At 47.8% G+C, this 19,761-nt stretch overlaps 1 protein-coding gene across 5 annotated transcripts in view; it reads right to left on the reverse strand.

Annotated features, from left to right (window-relative positions):
* CDK5RAP2 (CDK5 regulatory subunit associated protein 2) overlaps window positions 1–19,761 on the reverse strand; it is a 184,586-nt gene that overhangs the window by 19,806 nt on the left and 145,019 nt on the right. For all 5 annotated transcript variants that reach the window (XM_029203584.1, XM_029203581.1, XM_029203583.1 and 2 more), the window contains 4 exons: window positions 12,786–12,834; window positions 9,927–10,117; window positions 5,803–5,922; window positions 1,441–1,557 (listed from right to left, as the gene is read on the reverse strand). In XM_029203584.1, the coding sequence (XP_029059417.1) occupies window positions 1,441–1,557; window positions 5,803–5,922; window positions 9,927–10,117; window positions 12,786–12,834 (477 nt within the window). The remainder of the gene's footprint in view (window positions 1–1,440; window positions 1,558–5,802; window positions 5,923–9,926; window positions 10,118–12,785; window positions 12,835–19,761) is intronic.

Genomic DNA, 19,761 nt, shown 5'->3' on the forward strand with positions numbered 1-19,761 from the left:
TTCCTCATATGTGTGGCCGGGAGTAGTAACTGAGTCACTACACGTAAGGGCTTCACACAGGGCCTCACAGCACGCTGAAGGCTGCCAGCACTCCGGCAGGCTGTTAGCCGTGCTGGTGGCGGTAACAGCTGACGTCGCCGCCGTGCTCACTGCAGTCATTACCTTAGCACCTCCCCATGTGTCACCCTACTTGCTCTTCAGAGCACACCTCCATGTAGGTACTTTTGTACTCCCTATTTTCCACACAGGAAACTAAGGATCAAAGAGCGTGAGACTTCACCGAAGTCACATAGCCAGTAAGTGGCAGAACCAGGATTCAGACCCAGGTTTTCTGATTCTACTCTTAACCCCGGCATGATCATCTCCGAGCAAGCTTTCTCCTCTTCCCTCAGACTGCAGCCATGCTAAGCCTCCTATAACTCCTGACTGGTCCAGACTCCCCCCCCCCCCCCCGCCCCCGCCAGCCTCTAACCCTCGGGCCTCTGTCCTCTCTCTTCTATTTAAAATGCCCTGGCTCTTCTAACCTTAGGTCCCTCAGCTAACCCCTACTAATGCTCCAGACTCAGCTCTTAAAGACCAGCCTCCCCTGGGTCAGGATGCTTTCTCCGGGGTCCTGCGCCCCCTGAGCCTTTATCACGGCTAATCCTCACCCTGGTCTGCCATGGGTTGCCTGGCTCTCTCTCCCATCAGACCATGAACCCCTGAGGGAAGGAACCGGGTCTCGCTCAATTCTGTATCAGAATCTACACAGGCTGTGATACAGAAGAGGAACCAGGAAGTGTTTGCTGAATGAATGAATGAATGGATATCTGCAGAAGCCCCCGTTTCATCTCTTAAGCCAGAATCGGCATCAGTATCCTCTAGTGAAAGTGGGATAAACGGGCCCAAGTCCCAGCTGCACCAACTTCTGGCTCTGTGGCCGCAGGCCAGTCAATTCCCCAGGCCTCAGTTTCTCACCTGTAAAACAGGACTAACAATAACGTCATCCCAGAAACATTTTAAGTGAAAGCTCTTTGTGGGTTAAGCTCCAAACAGACGGAAGTTAAAAGAAGCGTCTTTAAAATACTGGAGAAACTTGCCCGACAGCAGGAAATCTCTGAAATTTGGGGAGCAATGTATTTCCAGCCCTTCTCTCCCACTGTGAACTAAGCCAAGCTGAGAGGTGTCTGTACAGAGGGGAGGGTGACAAGTAAAGAAAGTAACACTTACTAAGCCCCTGTCAGAGGCACCAGGCTGCGGGCTTGACAGTGCTTAGTTGTCACAACAGCCCTCTGAGGCGTTCCTATTTTACAGCTAAAACATACTGGGGTTCAGGGAGGTTAAGTGACCTGCCCAAAGTCACAGGGCCACAGGACTTGCTCTCACTCCAGCGCCTGCATTCTTTCCACGCCACAGAGGGCTGTGGAGCTCCAGGCTGCGGACGGCTCCTCTAGTTTTTACCTCTGGATCCTTTAGCGAGCATTGTATTGAGGGCCTCGTTCTGCTTCCTCAGGAAACATATTTCTGATGTCAGAGAATTATGTAGCTCTGAACCATAAGCAAAAATGTTTGAAGAACCTATAAAAACACACATAAATAGTAATTTATAGATAGTCTCCAGGACCGTATGGATGGAACTTTTTGGAAAACAGTTTTAAATAATGAGGAAACACAACACACAACGAAAATTACTCCTGTGAACTATCTAAGGTACTGCCAGAGCCCAAAGGGAGATGAGAGGAAGCCTGAAAGAGACGGAGGAGACTCCCCACATCCTACCCGGCCTCGGGGTGAACAAAGGAGAACCGGGCTGGCGGGGCGGGTGACAGTCTTAACCTCCACGATTTCCCTCCTGAGGTCCAAACCCTCAGGGGACCTCTCCACTGAGGCTCCGGTCCACTCTTCACCTTTCCCCCCAACCCTTCCAATCCCGCCCTCCCTCCTGTTTCCTGCCGGTGTAGACGGTCTCGCCTCTATCCCTAACCGGAGCCGGAAACCTGGGAGCCAGACTAAAGGCCTCTATTCCACTGCCCAGTCAGGCAATCATGACTGCTGACTCTTCCTCCAAAATGCCTCAGATGCTGGCCCCCTCTTTTCTGCCCCTGTAGTTCAGCCTTATACCTTGCCCCGTTGCCTCTGCCAATGAGCTTATCATCCTAAACACGGTCCATTCAGGTTTTTTTCTGCTCAAAAATACGTGATGGCCCCACCATCACGTATTTGTGTTTGGTTGTGTGATTGGCAAAAGACAATCACACAACCAAACACAAGGTCCAAACTTCAGATCTCTATTATTTAGCTCGAATCTCAAGGCCTACAGCCCACTCCCTCTCACACTAGACCCTGGTGCCCTCAAACGCAGCCAAACTGAGCCATGCGTGCTCCAAACACACACCACACACATGGTCACACACCTCACTGGCTTTACAGGATGAGGTATTCCCTTTGCCTAGAATGTCTATCACCTTCTTCACCTGTCAAAATCACACTCACCTTTCAACTCGTAGCTCATACTCACTGCCCCGAAGTGTAGACTAAAAAGACCAGGCTCTAAAGCTAGACAGACTGGGTCTGAGGAAACTTACAAACTCTGATCGGTCTCCTTATCTGTAAATACCTGCCCCGGGTCCTGTCTATCCCCTGAAATCCCAGCCCTCCCTCCGGCCAGGCAGCTCCCTTGACACGCCACGTCAGCACTGCCCGTGCTCTGAACTTTCTACGGCTGCACCATGTATGATGTGCATGTTCACAGCGACCCCTGGAGGGCACTTGCTGTGTGCAAGGCACTTTCTACACCTGGCAGGCGGATGCTTCCCGGCCTTCCTTACTGATGGAGTCTACCACACCGCAGAGCCCAAATGCCAGACACCTTCTCTTCCAGTCCGGCTAGAACACGGTCATGTGCCACTTCTGGTCGACGAAACTTGACAGGAAGCCTGCTGGGAGCTTCTGGGAAAGCTTTTCCACCCGGATGAAAAAAGAAGGACAGGCAGGAGCACGTGCCACCCTCTTCTTAACCTGCTCTGGACCCTGTCCTGAGAGGAAGGGATGCTGCAGCCGCCACAGGTACTAACCCCGTGCCCGGCTACCAATCAATCAGACTTCAGACCTGCCTTAGAAACGCTTGCCTCTGGATTTCTTGTTATGTACGAAGACTAAATCCCCATTGTTTACACCAGTTTTTACTAATATTCTGTTATCTGCAGCTGAAAACATCCTGATACACAACGGAGGACCTGTAATATCCAAACTCCCTCTAAGGAAGGTATGGTATTGTGTCTCCCGGAAGCCAGAGTTCATTCTCTTTCCACTCTACAAGCACTACCTTTTTCTCAGGCTAACGATTCACTGATTACAATGTCATATGTTTTTTTTTTATTCACGTGTATCTCTCCCCACTATCCTCCTCCACTCTCCCCTATGAACTCTGGTGTCTTTCCAGAGACACCTGGGTTTGAACCGTGGCTCCGGCTTCTTAGTAGCTGCATGATCTCAGGCACGTCACATAACGTCCCTAAAGCCTCTATTAACTCAATAAAAATGGCGGATGGATGTTATTGTTACTGCTATTACCATTTGTCAATACACCACTGATGATAGGCTGGAGCCAAAAGAAGACCGAAGAGCAACCTGGATGAACAGGAACAATTCTACAGAAGTCTCCTGCAACCACAGCTAAGGTGCTCACTTTTCAAAGGAATAATCAGGCCAAGGAACAGTTCCTGACAAAGCCTGAGCTAGCAGGGCCCACTTCGGATGCTATGAGGCCCATCTTTCCTCTGAACATCATCACCATAAGCTTGTATAACCGGTGACAAGCCGGAAGATGTAACACATAAGATGACAGTTTTTAACAATGTTCCACCTCAACATTACAAGGAGCCATGCCTTTCTCAAACCTGCTCCCAAGATGAACATTTCACAGCAGGAGGGAGGCAGAACCACTATTATTTCTTTGTCTTTTCAGGGATTGTGACAACATGGTGAGAACAGCACGTCTTCCCACCAGCATAAATACTTTATGAATGCCTTTTTGTAAACCTTCCCATCAGAGTGAATTGCTCTCCAGAGCAACTGTCTGCTCCACTGTAGCTGGTGGCCATTTGAGCCCCCAAATAATTCTATAATTGGATTTGTCAGGGAAAATGTAAAACAGAATGAATCCAATTCAGGCATTACCAAGAGTGACTGTGATGGGCCCAGGCGTGTATTTCTTTCCTGTGTTTGATGTGACTAATAACTCAGATTAATCAATTTCCCTGGGAGTGTGAGGGGGAGGAGGGGGAGGATGCCGCTGGGGGGGGGGAGGGGGGGGAGAGAGAGAGAGAGATGGAACCTTTCTGTTTACCTTGCAAGCTACAGCATATACGGTACTTTGAAAAGATGTCCTTCTAAGCTGAAGGCTCTGATGGGCTAGAATGCAGTGGCTAGGGGTGCAAAGAAGCAGGTGCCGCCACGGGCTGCATCTTTCTAGAACTGAGTTATCTCATCCCTAGAAATGGCAACGACGTTAGTGTCCCCACCCGGTGCAGAGCTTAGAGCTTTGCAATGTTAAACGAATAATGTTACACAAAATAAAATGGACGATGATGCAGAAAACCACCATCGCTCGGGCGAGGCACTGAGCAAGGCCCTATGTATAACACTGTCTCATTTAATCTCACTATGACCCCGTTTTGTAAGATAATGAAGCCTGGAAGGGAGAGGTGACTTGCCCAAAGTCATGGAGCTCATCAACAGAAGAGCTGGGTCCCTACCCAGGCCAGTCCGGCTCCCAAACAAACTCAGGCTTTTCCTGGTGCACAGAGCTGCTCTCAAGATATATTCTGACCAGAGGGAGGACACTCTCTTTGGAGCAGCAAGGAAAGATGACCAAAATAGATTACTCAATGAAAGAAGGAACAGAGCAGTGATATAAAGCATTCTGCCTTTCGGGCAGGTGAAGGAGAGAATAAGAATACACATCTGTATCTGCATTAAGACTGTAAGGATAGAGAAGAAAACTAACAAAAGTGGGAGGAGAGAAGGGAGAACAGGACTAATGGGTATAGAATGGTGATATTAATTTCTGAACCACATGAATGTCTTGTCTATGGGAAAAAATATGTATTTTTAAGCTTCTCATGGAAGAATAGTCCATTCTGAGCTAACTGTGGTTATGTAAGAACACTGGGGACCTCGTGATTGGCACGTGGGAGTTACCAGATTGCCAAAATGCATTATTAACAAGAAGACAAAATACTTTTTTTTTTTTTTTTTTTTTTTTGCGGTACACGGGCCTCTCACTGTTGTGGCCTCTCCCGTTGCGGAGCACAGGCTCAGCAGCCATGGCTCACGGGCCCAGCCGCTCTGCGGCATGTGGGATCCTCCCGGACCAGGGCACGAACCCATGTTCCCTGCATCGGCAGGCGGACTCTCAACCACTGCGCCACCAGGGAAGCCCTACTGCTTTGTTTTATTTTAACATACCTATCTATTTTGCTTCAGCTTCTAGAGTCAAATGAGGAGGCAACCACAATTCACAATGCCAGAGGCTGGCAGACTACTCCAATGACCGGGAAACGAACGTTTATCAAGTACTTGTTCTGCACCAGGGACTATGGGACACTCCGCTTAAGTTAGCGCACTTAATTCTCATCGCCACCAGAACAAAATGGGAATTATTATCCTCATTTAACAGATAAATTACTGTAACTGAGAGTCAGCAGGGTGAAGTAAACAGCAAAGTCAGGATTTGAACTGATTCCCAATACACAGCGCGCTTATCCAGGCAAATGCGCCACAAAGGAAGTCCTCACCGCCCTTTGGGAAGGTCCGCCTTACCTTGGTCAATTTCAGAGCCTTGTCGCTCCAGCTGTCTCCGTAGCTTCTCATTTGTTTTAATAGATTCTTCTAAACGTTTTCTCAAACTTCGAATTTCTTGTATATGTTCCATTAGTAAGTCTACAGGAAGGAGGACATTTTTAATTTAAAGTCTGAAGCCCCCAACAAACTGAATAATTTATAGACTACGCAGTGATCTTGAAATTCTAAATAGTACTGGATATGTGAAGAGAGTCTTCCTTAGGCCTGGGGAGGCAGAGCTACTGCCCACCGCCCACAGCCAGTCTGTGATGATTCTCTGCAGCCCTCTACAAAGAAGATACTTTATATCACATGGAAAAATTACACACCATACAATTTTAATGCTAACTCTAATACAGCCTTTTATTCTTCTAAATATCAAATATTAATTTAAAATCTTCCTTTCGGGGAAACTAAAAGATCACTTTCAAGTTCGCCTGAATTGCCTGAGTTGATTAAGCCACCTTCATAACGAACTCAGATATTTTTGAGTCTAATCCTTTGAGAGGAATATGTTAACCATTTATCACTCACTAATTCAAGACTTAAAAACAAAGCAAAACAATAATCCCAACACTGGTGAGAATGGTAAGAAGGGTGCTCTCCAGGAATACATCCTGTTAGCACGAGTATAAACGTGTATGACTCTGGGGACTATTTTTGTCATTAGCCTTAGAAAGGTTCTTTCCAATTTATTTTTACCAAATAATTCTACTTCTAGGAATCTACTTAAAGAGATCACCGGAGATGCTGACAATCATTTGTCAGAATGTTTGGAAAGGTTCATCTTGGCACTATTTATAACAGTCAGAACTGAAAATAACGCAAATGATTAAATTAACTGCTTTACATCCCTTATGATGCAGTGTTATACAGCTATTAAAATTATATTATGAAGACCATATAATATCATGAAAAAATACAGATACAAAATGGGGTATTCGGCATAATCACAACTCTGTTTAAAAATCTGCAGACAGGAAAGACACATATATGCAAAAGAAGGAAATACACCTAAATATTAACAGAGGTTGCCTTTAGGTGGTAGATCTTAGGCTTCTCAAAACTTTAATACTATATCTTAACATAATATTTAACAATATATAGAAATTTAAATTTTCTAAAATGAGCATGCTTTTAATTTCTCAGCCTCTGCCACAGCTCACTTTAACAAAGAAAGGAGGAAGTGCAGTTCCAGTCCAGAGGTAGGTTTCTAGTATCAGTGTTTATAGCATAATCACATTAAGTGTCCAAAGGCAAAACTAATGTCTTTCATTCATCAATTAGGGGATACTCGGTTTTGTCTTGGTAACGTTTGTTTTAAAACATTATACTAATGTTATGACCCAGTTTTAATTCCTCCAAAATGACTTCCATTTAAAAGTATCACAATGTTACAGATCTTTTCCTAATTAAATAGTAATTCTGCCATGAATTTGAATGTTTATGAGATGACTTAATTCCCAGATCTTCAGCTACCTCCTATGAATGCCAGGAGTGCAGCAAGTCATTTGGCGGACTGTCTGTGGACCCCGCCTGCAATAAACTGAAGCAGCACGGCAACACACCTCCCGTTCCTGCCTTGCTGCCCCGCAAACCTTCCAGCGGCCAGTCAGGTCTCAGTGAGTCAGGAACTTATCTGTTCTGACTGCAGCCTTCCTTCCTGGTTTATCCACGTCACATACTGCCGGCTTCTGGGGCAAAAGCCCTCAGCAGCGATCGGTACAACACATCTTCTACTGAGACTGGCTGGAAGCTGGAATCATCCCTTGGCCTTAAGGAAACATTCCCGGTCGAACTGGACACCGCTTGTTAATTATGCAGCCCTAACTGAGCAGAAAGAAATACTATACTCATCTTAACACAGGAGAAAAATATCTGTCCCTCTTACAATAATACCCTTCTGACAAACGCCGCCTCTTTAAACCCATAAATCCTGCAAGAAGCAGCCACCAAAAACGACAGTATAAATATCTTTTGCCTAGTAGTTCCAATTTATAGAATCTAGGTTAAGAAAATGCCCCAGAATAAGGGGAAAGCCTTATGTTCAAAGATACTCCCTGCAGCACTGTTCACAATTGTGAAATTTTAGAAAATGACTTAAATGTTCAGCAACAGGGGAACATAAGGAAAACTGCAGTTCACCCATTCAACGGACTATTCCAAAGCCACTGAAAATGATGTTATGTAACACGTCGGAAAACTTATGATATAATGCTAAGTGAAAAAAGGACAAGTACTAAATTATCTTTCTGCTCAGATTATAAGCGTGACAAAAGGAAAAACAGATGCAGAGACCAAAAGTCTGAAGAGAAACAAACCCAAAAAAGCTAACAGTGGGTTAATTAGGACAGCTCCAGAGAGCACTGTCCCCATTCAGGAAAGTGCCTGATAATCCACTTGAGAAGCCCAAGGTCATAGGTCCTCAGAGGAATAAGAAGTAAAAGATGGTTCTACACTGGAAATAAACCAAGGCTGGGGTGGTGGATGGGGCCTAGAGTGAAAAAAAGGAGGGCAGGCTGGGGGAGAAAGAGGAAGTGCCTGGTACCACCGTAGCAGGAGGGTCTTAAAGAACAGGGATCACAAATATCCTGTCAAGGATCACGCTTGCTGCATTGTAAACCCCGCCCCTCTAGTCCCTGGCACCTCAAAGGCCCTGTGGGAGTGGTCTCAGGCAGCAGGAGGCAGCACAGGGGACAGGGAAACAATTCATGGTCTAACCCAAAGCAGGAGAAGGCAGAGAGTAGAGCCAGAAATAACCGAGAGAAACCAAGTACACAGAAACTCACAGAAACTACAGAGGGATGCGGCCACGAACCCAAAGAAAGCACATCTAGGTAACTGGTTACTGGAGGACTCCAGCTGATACCTGCGTTACATCAAACGTGTACACTTCATGCTCGAGGTATGATTCCTCCCCTGGCCCCTGCGTATCCTAAAGGAGCCTCGGAGGCGCCACTGGGGATAAAGGCTCCACTCCTTTGGAAAAAATTTGTTATCTTTTATATATATTCAGTTTCATCTGAAAAAAAAAAGGGAGGGGGGATTTCTGCCGCTAAAAATAGATTTAAAAATTTTGAAACCCTGGTTCTAATGTGATCCGGTGTCAACAAAGAGTTTTTAGCTGGGAGGTGTCTGATTTGTTCCCATTCTGGGCACCTTGCAAACAACCCACTGGAAAAAGGAGAGACCAGAGGATGTCAGCTGAGGTCCAGAGGCTATACCAGGGCTCAGAAAACTATGGCCCCTGTGTCAAATCCACCCACCACCTGTCTTGGTTAATAAAGTTTTATTGAAACATACCCACACTCACGCATTTACGTATTTCCTACAGCTGCATTATGCTGCGACAGCACGACTGAGTAACTGCAACGGAGACCATATGCTCTGCAAAGCCTAAGGTACATAGTATCCAGCCTTTTACTGGAAAAGGTCTGTCTGTTCTGGTCTATACTAGTCCTTGAACTTATGAACAGTAAGCCCTACCTAATGCCCAACAGGAGGCAATCAAGACTGCAAACACAGAAGGGTAAAGGGGAGCTCAGAGGCAGGTGGGGTCACGGGAGGCTGATTCTGCCAACTGAGCCCAAGGCTCCGTGCCCAGAGGCAGGACAAGGGGCTGACGGAAAGGGCCGAGGGTCACACTAAAGAGAAACACAGCAGATTTACTGAATTCAAAATCTCCAAACAGGGGGTTAGGTACTCTCGGGCCCCTGTACAGTTCAAAGCAACGGTCCTCAAAGTGACACCACCTTAGGAAGAGCTCGAAAGAGACAGCAAGAAATGGACCAGACCTAGACCTGATCCATAACCCCAGTGCTTTCCAGTCTGCCAGATAAGGAATGGCAAGGCATGTAACACGTCATCATTAAAAAATAAAAAGGACTTTTTCCCAATCTCCAACACTTTCAACAACCGTAGCTTTCCCCGGTGATAAACGATAACTCTGAACAATGGGCCTGGGCCCTCGCAGGATCTCCTCTCACCTCGTAACTATTCAAATTTCACTATACTCTGCTTTAGTACGAAGGCAAGACAGCAAATTATCGTTCAAAGCAAGAAACTCTGGCTAGGTTTACGACGCTCAGTGAAGCTTGGCTTACCTTGAGAAACGTTGTTTGCCAGGACCGAAGTCTTCTCGGTCTCGCTGTCTTGCTTCTGGTCTCGTGAGGAGGAGGACTTCTCGGGGATTTCACAGTCGGACAGCATGGGACAGTCGGACAGCGCACGTGAGGCTGAGGGAGCAGGAGACTCAGGGAGAATGTGTTGGTAGCTTAAGTCGTCTTCCTCAGTCCTTGACCATTGGGATTGAAAGAGAAATCGTTTTCTACACTAAGATCCCAAACCAGGACCACGACTTAAGAACACTTAAGATGACTGGCTCTTTGTAATTTACCCACATTTGCAATGGTGTTCTGGAGGCTTTTTGTTTCCCTAGAGCATTTTTTAGCAAGGATACTCTAAAAACAAACGCAAAAAGGGCTCAGTGGGCTTGATTTGGAGCCAGTGAAGGAGGGGAGCCACCGTCTGGCTGGTAGCGGAGGGGCCCTGAGAGAGGGCATGAGTCAGTGGCGGCTGCTTATCAACTGGCCGCTCTGTACCAGGCATTTTACGCAGGCTGTCCTCCTTGGTCCTCACAGAATCCCTCTGAGGCAGGGAGGACCATCCTCATTTAGAGCTGCGGGGACGGAGGCGCATCAGAACCTTACCCACAGTCTCACAGCTTGTACGTGGCAGCGCACACATCTGAATCCATGTCTGTCTGGCTCCAAGGCCCCAGGAGAACGTGGGGGGGCCAACCCAAACCTACGAGGTGGACTTACGGGTTTAAAAACCTCAAAACCCTCACGGTCCGCAAGCAGATTCCGGTATCACCATTGAGGCAATCATCCGGTTAGTGACCTGTATTACCCAAGGGCCACCTAAGCCGGGAGGAAAACCACCCTGAACTCTGTGAAGAGCCCACGTGAATCCCCATTACAGATAAGCTCCTTAATTTAAGCTCTTTTTTCTCCCATTTTTTCCTATTACTTCTTGTCTCATTATTCATGAGCTCAGACAAGAGCAAAGGACTCTAAAGCTGCAACGCATTCATTAACAGGTAAACAGCAGATGCAATTGTGCTCAGACAGCGTGATGGATGCGATGGCTTGCTGCTGCCCTGCGAAGTGCAGAAGGGGCTGAGGGCACCCATTTAATTAGCGTGAGCATTAAGCCTACAGCTGAAAACAGCAGAACAGAAGGAACAGAAACAAACCTGCCAGAAAGGGAAGGCTGACACGTGGCTGAGGAAGGCCAAAAGAGGCTCCCTGCCATTCTCCAAGCAACCACGGTCAGCTTTCAAAATAGCCAATCTGATCATGTCTAGTCCCAGCTTACTCTCCTTCAAAGACTCCCCTCTTCCTGTAGAACAGGATTTGGGCTCTTAAGGCAGTATCTGAGGACCAGCCCAAGGCAGCCCTGCCTGCCTCTCTAGCCTCACGTTCCATGCACCAGCCACGCAGCTCAAAGGACCCGTGTCTCCGTCACCTCGAGGGGGGACACTCTTCCAACAAGCCACGCCCCGGAGCCTCGTGCTTCAGATCTCAGCGAAGACCATCTCCACTCGGGGAGGCCCTTACTGCCCTCTCCGCAGCCTGCCGGTGGGACATGACCCACCGTTATTATCAGGACAGAAGTGGAGGGTTGAACTGGGAGGGGTCTTGCGAACACCGCAGTGGGAGAGGAAAGTTTCTTCTAAACTTACAGAAGCCCTGAGTAAAATGCCCTCCAGTGAAGAGCTGTGATACCTCCCTGCCGGCCCACTCTAACGATGCTGGAGGCCTTCATGATGCCAGTAAAATCTGAAACTCTGCACCCCAGGCTGGTCTTTATTTCTTTATTTTGCCCCCAGGAGTCCAAAGGGTCGCAGCTCCAAAGATGAGGGAAACAGCAATGGCACTAACGACAGTCAGAACCCTGAACAAGTCAACAGAGGAGGGCGAGACCCTGACGTTTCCAGTTGGCCACAGAGGCAAGCTAAGAGCGCTTGCAATCCATTTATTCCATGAACATTTTTTAAAAATTCCAACCACATGCCAGATAGCTGGGGCTAGAGCAGGTGTGCAGATACTAAAGAAGTCTTTGCCCTCAAAAGGCAATGTGCAATAACAATAAGAGCCCAGGTGTTGGAGCATAACAGATTCAAGTTCAAATCCCAGTTCTGCCTCTTAATGGCAAGTATGCAACTCTGACCCTCAGGGTCCTCATCCTAAACTGGGAACAATAATGCTCACCTTGTAGGGTCGGAAATAACGGATGTGAATGCCTAGGGCAGCAGCTGGCACATACCATACCTAGTTAATGCTGTCTCCTTACCTCTTTCAAGGAATCCTGGGCACGGAAAGATAAATGCAGAAAATATTATAATACCATGTGGTAAGTGCTATAGTGTAATTATGTGCCAACTGCTATAGGAAGGATCACTGATGCTGGGATGCAGTGGAGAGATGGGGGTGTCGGGGAGAGCAAGGTCCGTTTCCATGTGAACTGACTCCGAAGAAGGATTTTTAAATTATAAGCAGAAGAAGGCAGTGTACCGCTTGTGTACAGGCGTGGTCTGGAGAACAATCAAAACGAAGATTAAGACTGAAGCATGGGGTACACGATGAAAAGGAAAGATGGGTCAGGCTCAGGAGTCTGGAATTCATCCTGCAAGTATCCAGGAGCCAACAGAAGGAATGTGTCATCTGGGTCAAATCACCCGACAGAAACGCCAGGAGCAACCTAATGCAAATGAAGGAAGGCTGTGGGACATACGGCGTGAACTTCTGGTTTTGTATGACCATTGTCAGTTTCACAGGTATTTTTGCTTTATTTACAAGATGCAGGAAACTAACGGAACAGGAGGGAGCAGAACACTCAAAACGCTGGCAGACAAACCTAACCCATAACGTCTTCTTACCAAAATGCCACACACTCACCTCTCTCTCAGTTCCTTCTGGGTGCTCATTTCCACTTTAACTGAATTTCCTGGAAGCAGAGATAACATCAAGAAGGAAAACATTAAAAAAAACAAAAAAAAAGTGCTCCCTAACAATTTCTTCCTCATCCATTTGTTTAAACACTCTTCATAACAGTCCCGGATATTTAAAGTAGGATTACCAAGAATACCACTCAGACTCTAGACTCCTCCTTTATCACTGCTCTGGCGCTAGTTCCAGGAGGAAGGTGACGGCACTGAATCTAAAAAGCAATCACAAAGGCGCTGCTGGGTGCAGAGGCTCTTCTTCCTTCTCTAAAACTCTGATACTAACAGAATACAGGCTTGTTATAGGAAACGGGTAACAGAATTAAGAGAAAGAAGATCGCTACCCTCCAGGTACCCACCACAGACGTGTTACTGGCTTTCCTTCCATTCTTTCTTCCACGCATTTTGACATGGGTGATACTGTATCACAACTTAATTTTTCACTTTGGCCTTTATTATGAGCATTTCACTTACCAAATTTGCCTTAGTAACGGCATGTTTAATGAGTACGTGAATATTCCCTTGGAGGTGGACATGGTCCAGTTTCTGCCAGTTCCCTAGCTGATGTCTAGGCCCTCTCCAATTTTTCACTTTTAAAAATAAATAAAATAAACTTCTTTGTGCATACAGCTCTATCTACACTGAAACTCTCCTCCAGAAAGGCTCTCAGAAGTGGGATTCCTAGGACAAGGAGGTTGTGAGTGCAGCTGAAAAAGCTGGTGCCTGCAGCAGGGGGAATAACTAGAAGAAATGACAAAAGAAAACAAAATAAGTGGCTCGGAGCGCAGTCGGGGACAATGCTCTGCGCCCCCTGCGTGCCATCATGCGCTATTTGAAAGGAACACGTGAGCCCAGATTTCAGAGATGAACAACTTTAGTTTAAAGATACTTCAGAACGCTGGAAACTGCAGACGGGGAGGAGCTCGTTGAAGAAACGAACGCGTGGCTAAAGGAAAAACACGCCTCCTACGGAGCAGCGGTGGAAAGATGAGGCTATAATTAAACTGCACCCACACGTACCATTTTCAAAACTACTCATAAAAGGAAAAGTTCTCAAACACCACCGTGCGGAGGAAAAGATCACGGGAGACACGCACATCTGCTCTGTATCTTGTGGTTCCCACCCACAAGCTCCCCAGGCCAGCTGGGTGGCTGCCAGGGCTCCCTCTCCGCCCACCGGGCCGGGCCCTGGGCACCAGCACCACGCAGGGCGCACGGGCTCCGGGAATGGGTGCTGAGGGCGGTTCCTCGGTAGTCACCGTCTCCTTCAGGCCTCACAACAACCCTAAGGGCACAGTGTCCGGATCTCCGTTTGAAGGTAAAGACGTGAAATCCAGGAGGTCTAATATTCCCACTCTCCCACTTTCCCCACTTCCCACTCTCACCTACTTTACTGCTTCGGTGAAGCAAGGGCAATGGAGACATTCTCACAGCTGCCCCACCACAAATCTACATCTCCATCCTCTGGTTCCATCGCGACTGAAACTGGCATGATATCTGGACTCCCCAAGAAGTAGGGAGAGGTTGACAGGCCTCCACCCCAGGGGATGCTCTCAAGGGGTCCCCGTCTCTGTCCTCTGCATCCCACCTCAAGGGGGGGGAATCTACATCTGATACCCCTGGCTGGTCAGATTCCAAGACCCTGACATTCCAAGTCCCACGTGAACGGGCATGGATGAGTGTACCTTAGAAGAAGAACTCACTTGGCGTTTTCCTCTCACACCTGCACAGGGCTGCTTACTAATGTTCAGTTAATGATATGATTTTGGCCCTTAGACCCTAAGGATGGGCCGTCTGCCCCAGCCTAGCCTTCCAAAGAGCTCAGGGCTCTACACGTGCTAGGCAGGCAAGCAATAACGCAACATCTACTTCGCATTTACCGTCGTTCTTTAGAGGCACGTGCCTCAGGGACTACAACTGGCCCAGCACAGGCTTCAAGCATTCTGGCTCACCTAACCGTAAACTCATCTTAAAACCAGCAAAAAAACTCTCCTCGATTCCTGACAAAGTCCACGACCACAGATGGAGTCCATGACCCGGATGCCACCAGCAACCCTTGGCTCCCCTTCTTCAAACCAGAGATGCTTTGGGGAGCTTGTAATGACTCAACAACTGTACTCCATTCGTTTCGCTTCCACCACAGAGTTCTTTAAAACCAAGTGACAAATTGTTACTGTGGGACTCATAGGGAGATCGTCGGTACAACTGATGCATTGAATTTCTTGGTGGAATCTGCCTTCACACAGGTGAGAGGGTACCATCTGTCAAGCTATTCCAGACGCTTAGGAAGCACGTCATGGAAACACTCTCCCACCTCTCAGGCAAATCTTATTGCTACACTTAAAAAGCTGTGGAGTATGTGGCAGTGGGGGGGTTTCATCTTTCCAAATAAAGAGACATCTAGTTATCCAACACGTAGCTGAACAAGCACGAGGATCACGATGCAGGACAGGCTTGTAACTGATGGACCTACCTTCAGTCCCCTCCCCTCACTGACCCCTCTGTACTCGGCCACCACGTAAGAAGCCTCTTGTGAAATGGTACTCCCTAGGTCAAAACCCATCAATCGTACAAAATTAAGTTCAAATATCAGAGCCTGGCGTCTCCTACATGACCCAAATGTTTCTTCCTTTCCATCTCACTGGTAATTCATATTAAATATTTACAGTCCTCCTCCCGGGTGCCTGTGCCCGACACTGAGGATACAGAGATGAATGAGGGGCCTGCCCCAGTGAGTTCACAGCTGAGTGGGGACGGTGGACCCAAAAGACAACTACACGACAGCGCTGTGACAGAGGTAGCATCGGATGCTGGGGGAGGACCCACAGAGGAGACAAGCACGATCCAGCCTGGACCATCAGAGAACTTACAGGAGGTGACAACTGATCTAGATCTTTCAGGCAGGAAAGAACTGCTTTATAAAGGTAAGAAGCAGCTAAGGTGCTGCGTGGAGGGCAGATTCCACAGACACTCAGGAGAGAAAGTCCTCCATTCCATCGGACAGCCTGGCGCACGTAGCTAACCAGAGCTTGCACGCCCCATCACCACTCCCAAGACACCCTTTCCCACCAGCTGTGAATCCTCCCAGTGTGGAAGACTGAGCTCCAATATCCTTTCCTCCTGGAAGCCTCCCTTCAGAGTCCACAGTGCCCCCCCTCCAAGCTCAACTATGTGGGCCAGACAGGGGCAGGGCACATTTCATCCAAGGGCACCCCAGAGCCAGGTCCATACCACATAAAACTTCCAGCAGCAGCATCAAATCCTGACTGGGCACTACCTGTCTGGTCCCTTCCCAGGCTGGGAGGCCAGGACAAGACCAGGCCCCCACCTTCCAGGAGCTTACGCTCCGAAGAAATAAAATATGCCTACAAGAAATCATTGCTGTCACCTCCTGAGCTCCCACTACTGGCCAGGAGGACACCAGATGCTTTAATAATCTCAATCCTCACCAATAACTCTGCCAGACAGGTGCTATTACCTCACAGAGGAAATCTGACCCTTAACCACAAAGCTGGGATTTGAACTCAGGCCTGTCTGGTTCCAAAGATTCTGTTCTCTCCACCCCATCACATGGCCCCCATCACAAGGCCAGAAGTGATGCCATATGAGAGCTACAACCAACCCGGCAACAAAGAAAATGAATAGGTTTGCTTTCACTTGAAGTGAACAAATGAAGCTTCCTGGAGGATGGGCAGAATTTCTGGAAGTGGAGAGGGAGTAAAAGCCTTTTAGAAAAGGACTGATTTGAACAAAGTCCCAGAAGTGGGGAAATGCAAAGCCAGGCCCATGGAAACTGTTGACAAGGACACCCAATTTGACAGGAGCGTGAGGGGCATGACCTCATGGGGGTCAGGTTAGGCTGTGAAAACAAGCTGCCTGGGTTCAAATCCAGACTCGGCCACTTCCTGTGTGACCTTGAGCAAGTAAATTAACCTCTCTGTTCCTCATTATTAAATGAGGATATTAAATAGTAGGCTGAGAACAATGCCTGGCATACAGTAAGACCAGCCCTCCCCATTGGTTCTCCTTCATATTCATCATTATCATTCCGAGGTTAGAGGGCTGGAAAAGGCAGACCGTGGAAGCCCTTGAAAGAAATGGATGCTTCGGTCCAGAAGAGAGTGGATATATGTATACGTATAACCGATTCACTCTGCTGTACACCTGAAACTAATACAGCATTGTAAAGCAACTATACTCCAATAAAAATTTTAAAAAAAGAAATGGATGTTTCGAGTTCATCCCTGTGGCAAAGGAGCACCAAGGGAAGGGATTCCAGCAACTGTCTTCTACTCATGCGGCTAAACCCTGGCACACACGGTGAGCTCGCTGAGGACAGGGACTATCTCACCACCTTCTTCCTCGGCACTCACTCAAAAATACCTGAAGACAGGGCTTCCCTGGTGGCGCAGTGGTTGAGAGTCCGCCTGACGATGCAGGGGACACGGGTTCGTGCCCTGGTCCGGGAGGATCCCATGTGCCGCGGAGCGGCTGGGCCCGTGAGCCATGGCCACTGAGCCTGCGCGTCCGGAGCCTGTGCTCCGCAACGGGAGAGGCCACAGCAGTGAGAGGCCCGCATACCGCAAAAAATATATATATATACCTGAAGACAAAAACACGGCCTTCCTGATTCTGATTCGTGCTACTGCTCTCAGGAGGTACCACGGACAAGGATATGGTGGAAAACCTGGGACTGCAATACCAGTCCTTGATCTATTTGGGGTCTCAACCCACTTTGAGAATCTAAAATTTATAGACTATCACCCCAGAAAAACACCAACACTCACAAAATCTGGAGCAGGGCTCCAGACCCCTAGTGAACTCCCTAGCCTATGGAGAGAGGCAAGAATCCCAGCTCTAATCCTTACCAGCATTAAGAAAGCACACTACCATCCTACTTCTTGGGTTCTACCAATTAAATATCATTAAAGAGGGCTTCCCTGGTGGCGCAGTGGTTGAGAGTCCGCCTGCCGATGCAGGGGACACGGGTTCGTGCCCCGGTCCGGGAAGATCCCACATGCCGCGGAGCGGCTGGGCCCGTGAGCCGTGGCCGCTGATCCTGCGCGTCCGGAGCCTGTGCTCTGCAGTGGGAGGGGTCACAGCGGTGAGAGGCCCACGTACCGCAAAAAAAAAAAAAAAAAAAAAAAAAATCATTAAAGAAATAGCAAGGATACGCACAAAGATTCCAATCCACTGTCCTTTATCATAGCCCCAAACTGGAAACGAACTAAATATCCATCTAATGGGGAATGATTAATTATGGTACATTCATACAAAAGAATGCTCTGCAACCACTAAAACCTACAACGTAGATTAACATTTATTATCTATAATTGAACAAAGGGAGAGGTTGCAAAGCGTCCTACTTCCACCAAAAATACACATATGTATAAAAAAGGTCTGGAAAGTATACACTCCAGGGTGTTCATGTTTTGCTGTATAAATGATAAAATTATGGGAGTATTCGCTCATCTGCTATCCCACAATAAACATGTACCGTTTTGTATTAATAAAAAAAAAAGGGCTACATTTAAATTTTTTAAGAACTCATGCTACGCAACTACCTCAAATATAAAATTACTTTATGGTAAGCTCATTTCATAATTCAGGAGCCAGACTCTTCAGATGGCATCCCAGAAAGACCCGCCTCTGTTACATTTTATTCTCTAAGAAAAAGAGCTGCTGTAGTGAGGCTCCTGAGACTTCTATGCCTTTTGTAGAAGAGAATTAAGTTCTGTGATTGTGTTGTCTGCTAAGCCCGAAATGCTTCTGCTTCCAGACCCATAGGAAGCAAGAAGTGAGATCTCCTTGGGTCTGTCATGGTAAATAACTAAAAAATAAATCAAGGGGAGGCGGGTGGATGAGGGAGGGAGGGCACCTGGTGCCAGAGGCAGTCTCTCTCAGCCTCCCACTCCCAGGTTGAGGGCCTGTAGGAAGAAAAGAGACAGATGGAAAATGCCTCGGGCCGGGAAGACACAGCTCTCTCTTGAGGACCCACTTATCCCTCCAATAATAAAATGGAAACTAGCTTATTTGGAAAACCTTAGCCAGAATAAAAGTAGATTTCGTAAAGCTGGAAAAAGTCAAGTGCTCCTGTGTCAGAGGTCCCGGGAGCTGGTACTAGAAAATCAGCCTGCGACGCACCTAAGCGGCTGGGCCCTTCTTAAAAATGGAGGAAAAACATTCCCTGAGCCCAGAAGGCCAAACTACCCCCATGTTCTGTCTTGGCATCACACTGAACACACGTGGACCCTCGTGACCCATCTGTGTGGATGTATGAAGGCATGAAGACTGAGGTCAAATCCAGGTTCTGCCATGTCAGTTGTGACTTTGAGCAACTGACCTCCCTCTGTTAAGGCCAAGTTCCTCACGTAAATCAAGTTGTTCTGAGGATGAAGCCCCCAGGCTCACAAGTAGAGATACGAGTAAGCACTCAGGACTCCAGGGCCATGCACCGAGCCACGCACTCTGCCAAGGCCTCACGTCCATGATTTAACTTGACCCTCATGACTCACAAAGGAAAGCCTTTGATGCTGAGCAGAGAGCGGTCATGACCTGACTTACACTTTGTAAAGGCCACTCTGGCTACAGTGAAAACGGACCGCTGTGGGACAAGGGTGGAAGCACAGAGGCCAGAGGAGAGGACCGCAACCACCCAGGTGAGGTGACGGCAGCCAGCTGGAGCCGTGGCGGCAGGGAGGGGGAAACCCACTCAGATCTGGAACTGGCGCCGAAGGCAGGGCTTCAAAGGGGCAGCCAGTGGGGTGGGCGGGAGTACTGACTCCGAACAGTGTCCTCTCAGGAGCCAAGGGAGGACGAGATTCCCCAAGGAAGAAGGAGCAACCGCAACCACTCTCAGAGGGTTAGGAAAAATTATCAGTAGTGTGTGTGTGTGTGTGTGTGTGTGTGTGTGTGTGTGTGTGTGTGTG

This window comes from Monodon monoceros, unplaced genomic scaffold (assembly GCF_005190385.1).
Source record: "Monodon monoceros isolate NGI ecotype Baffin Bay Population unplaced genomic scaffold, NGI_Narwhal_1 Super_Scaffold_5, whole genome shotgun sequence".
Lineage (NCBI taxonomy): Eukaryota > Metazoa > Chordata > Mammalia > Artiodactyla > Monodontidae > Monodon > Monodon monoceros.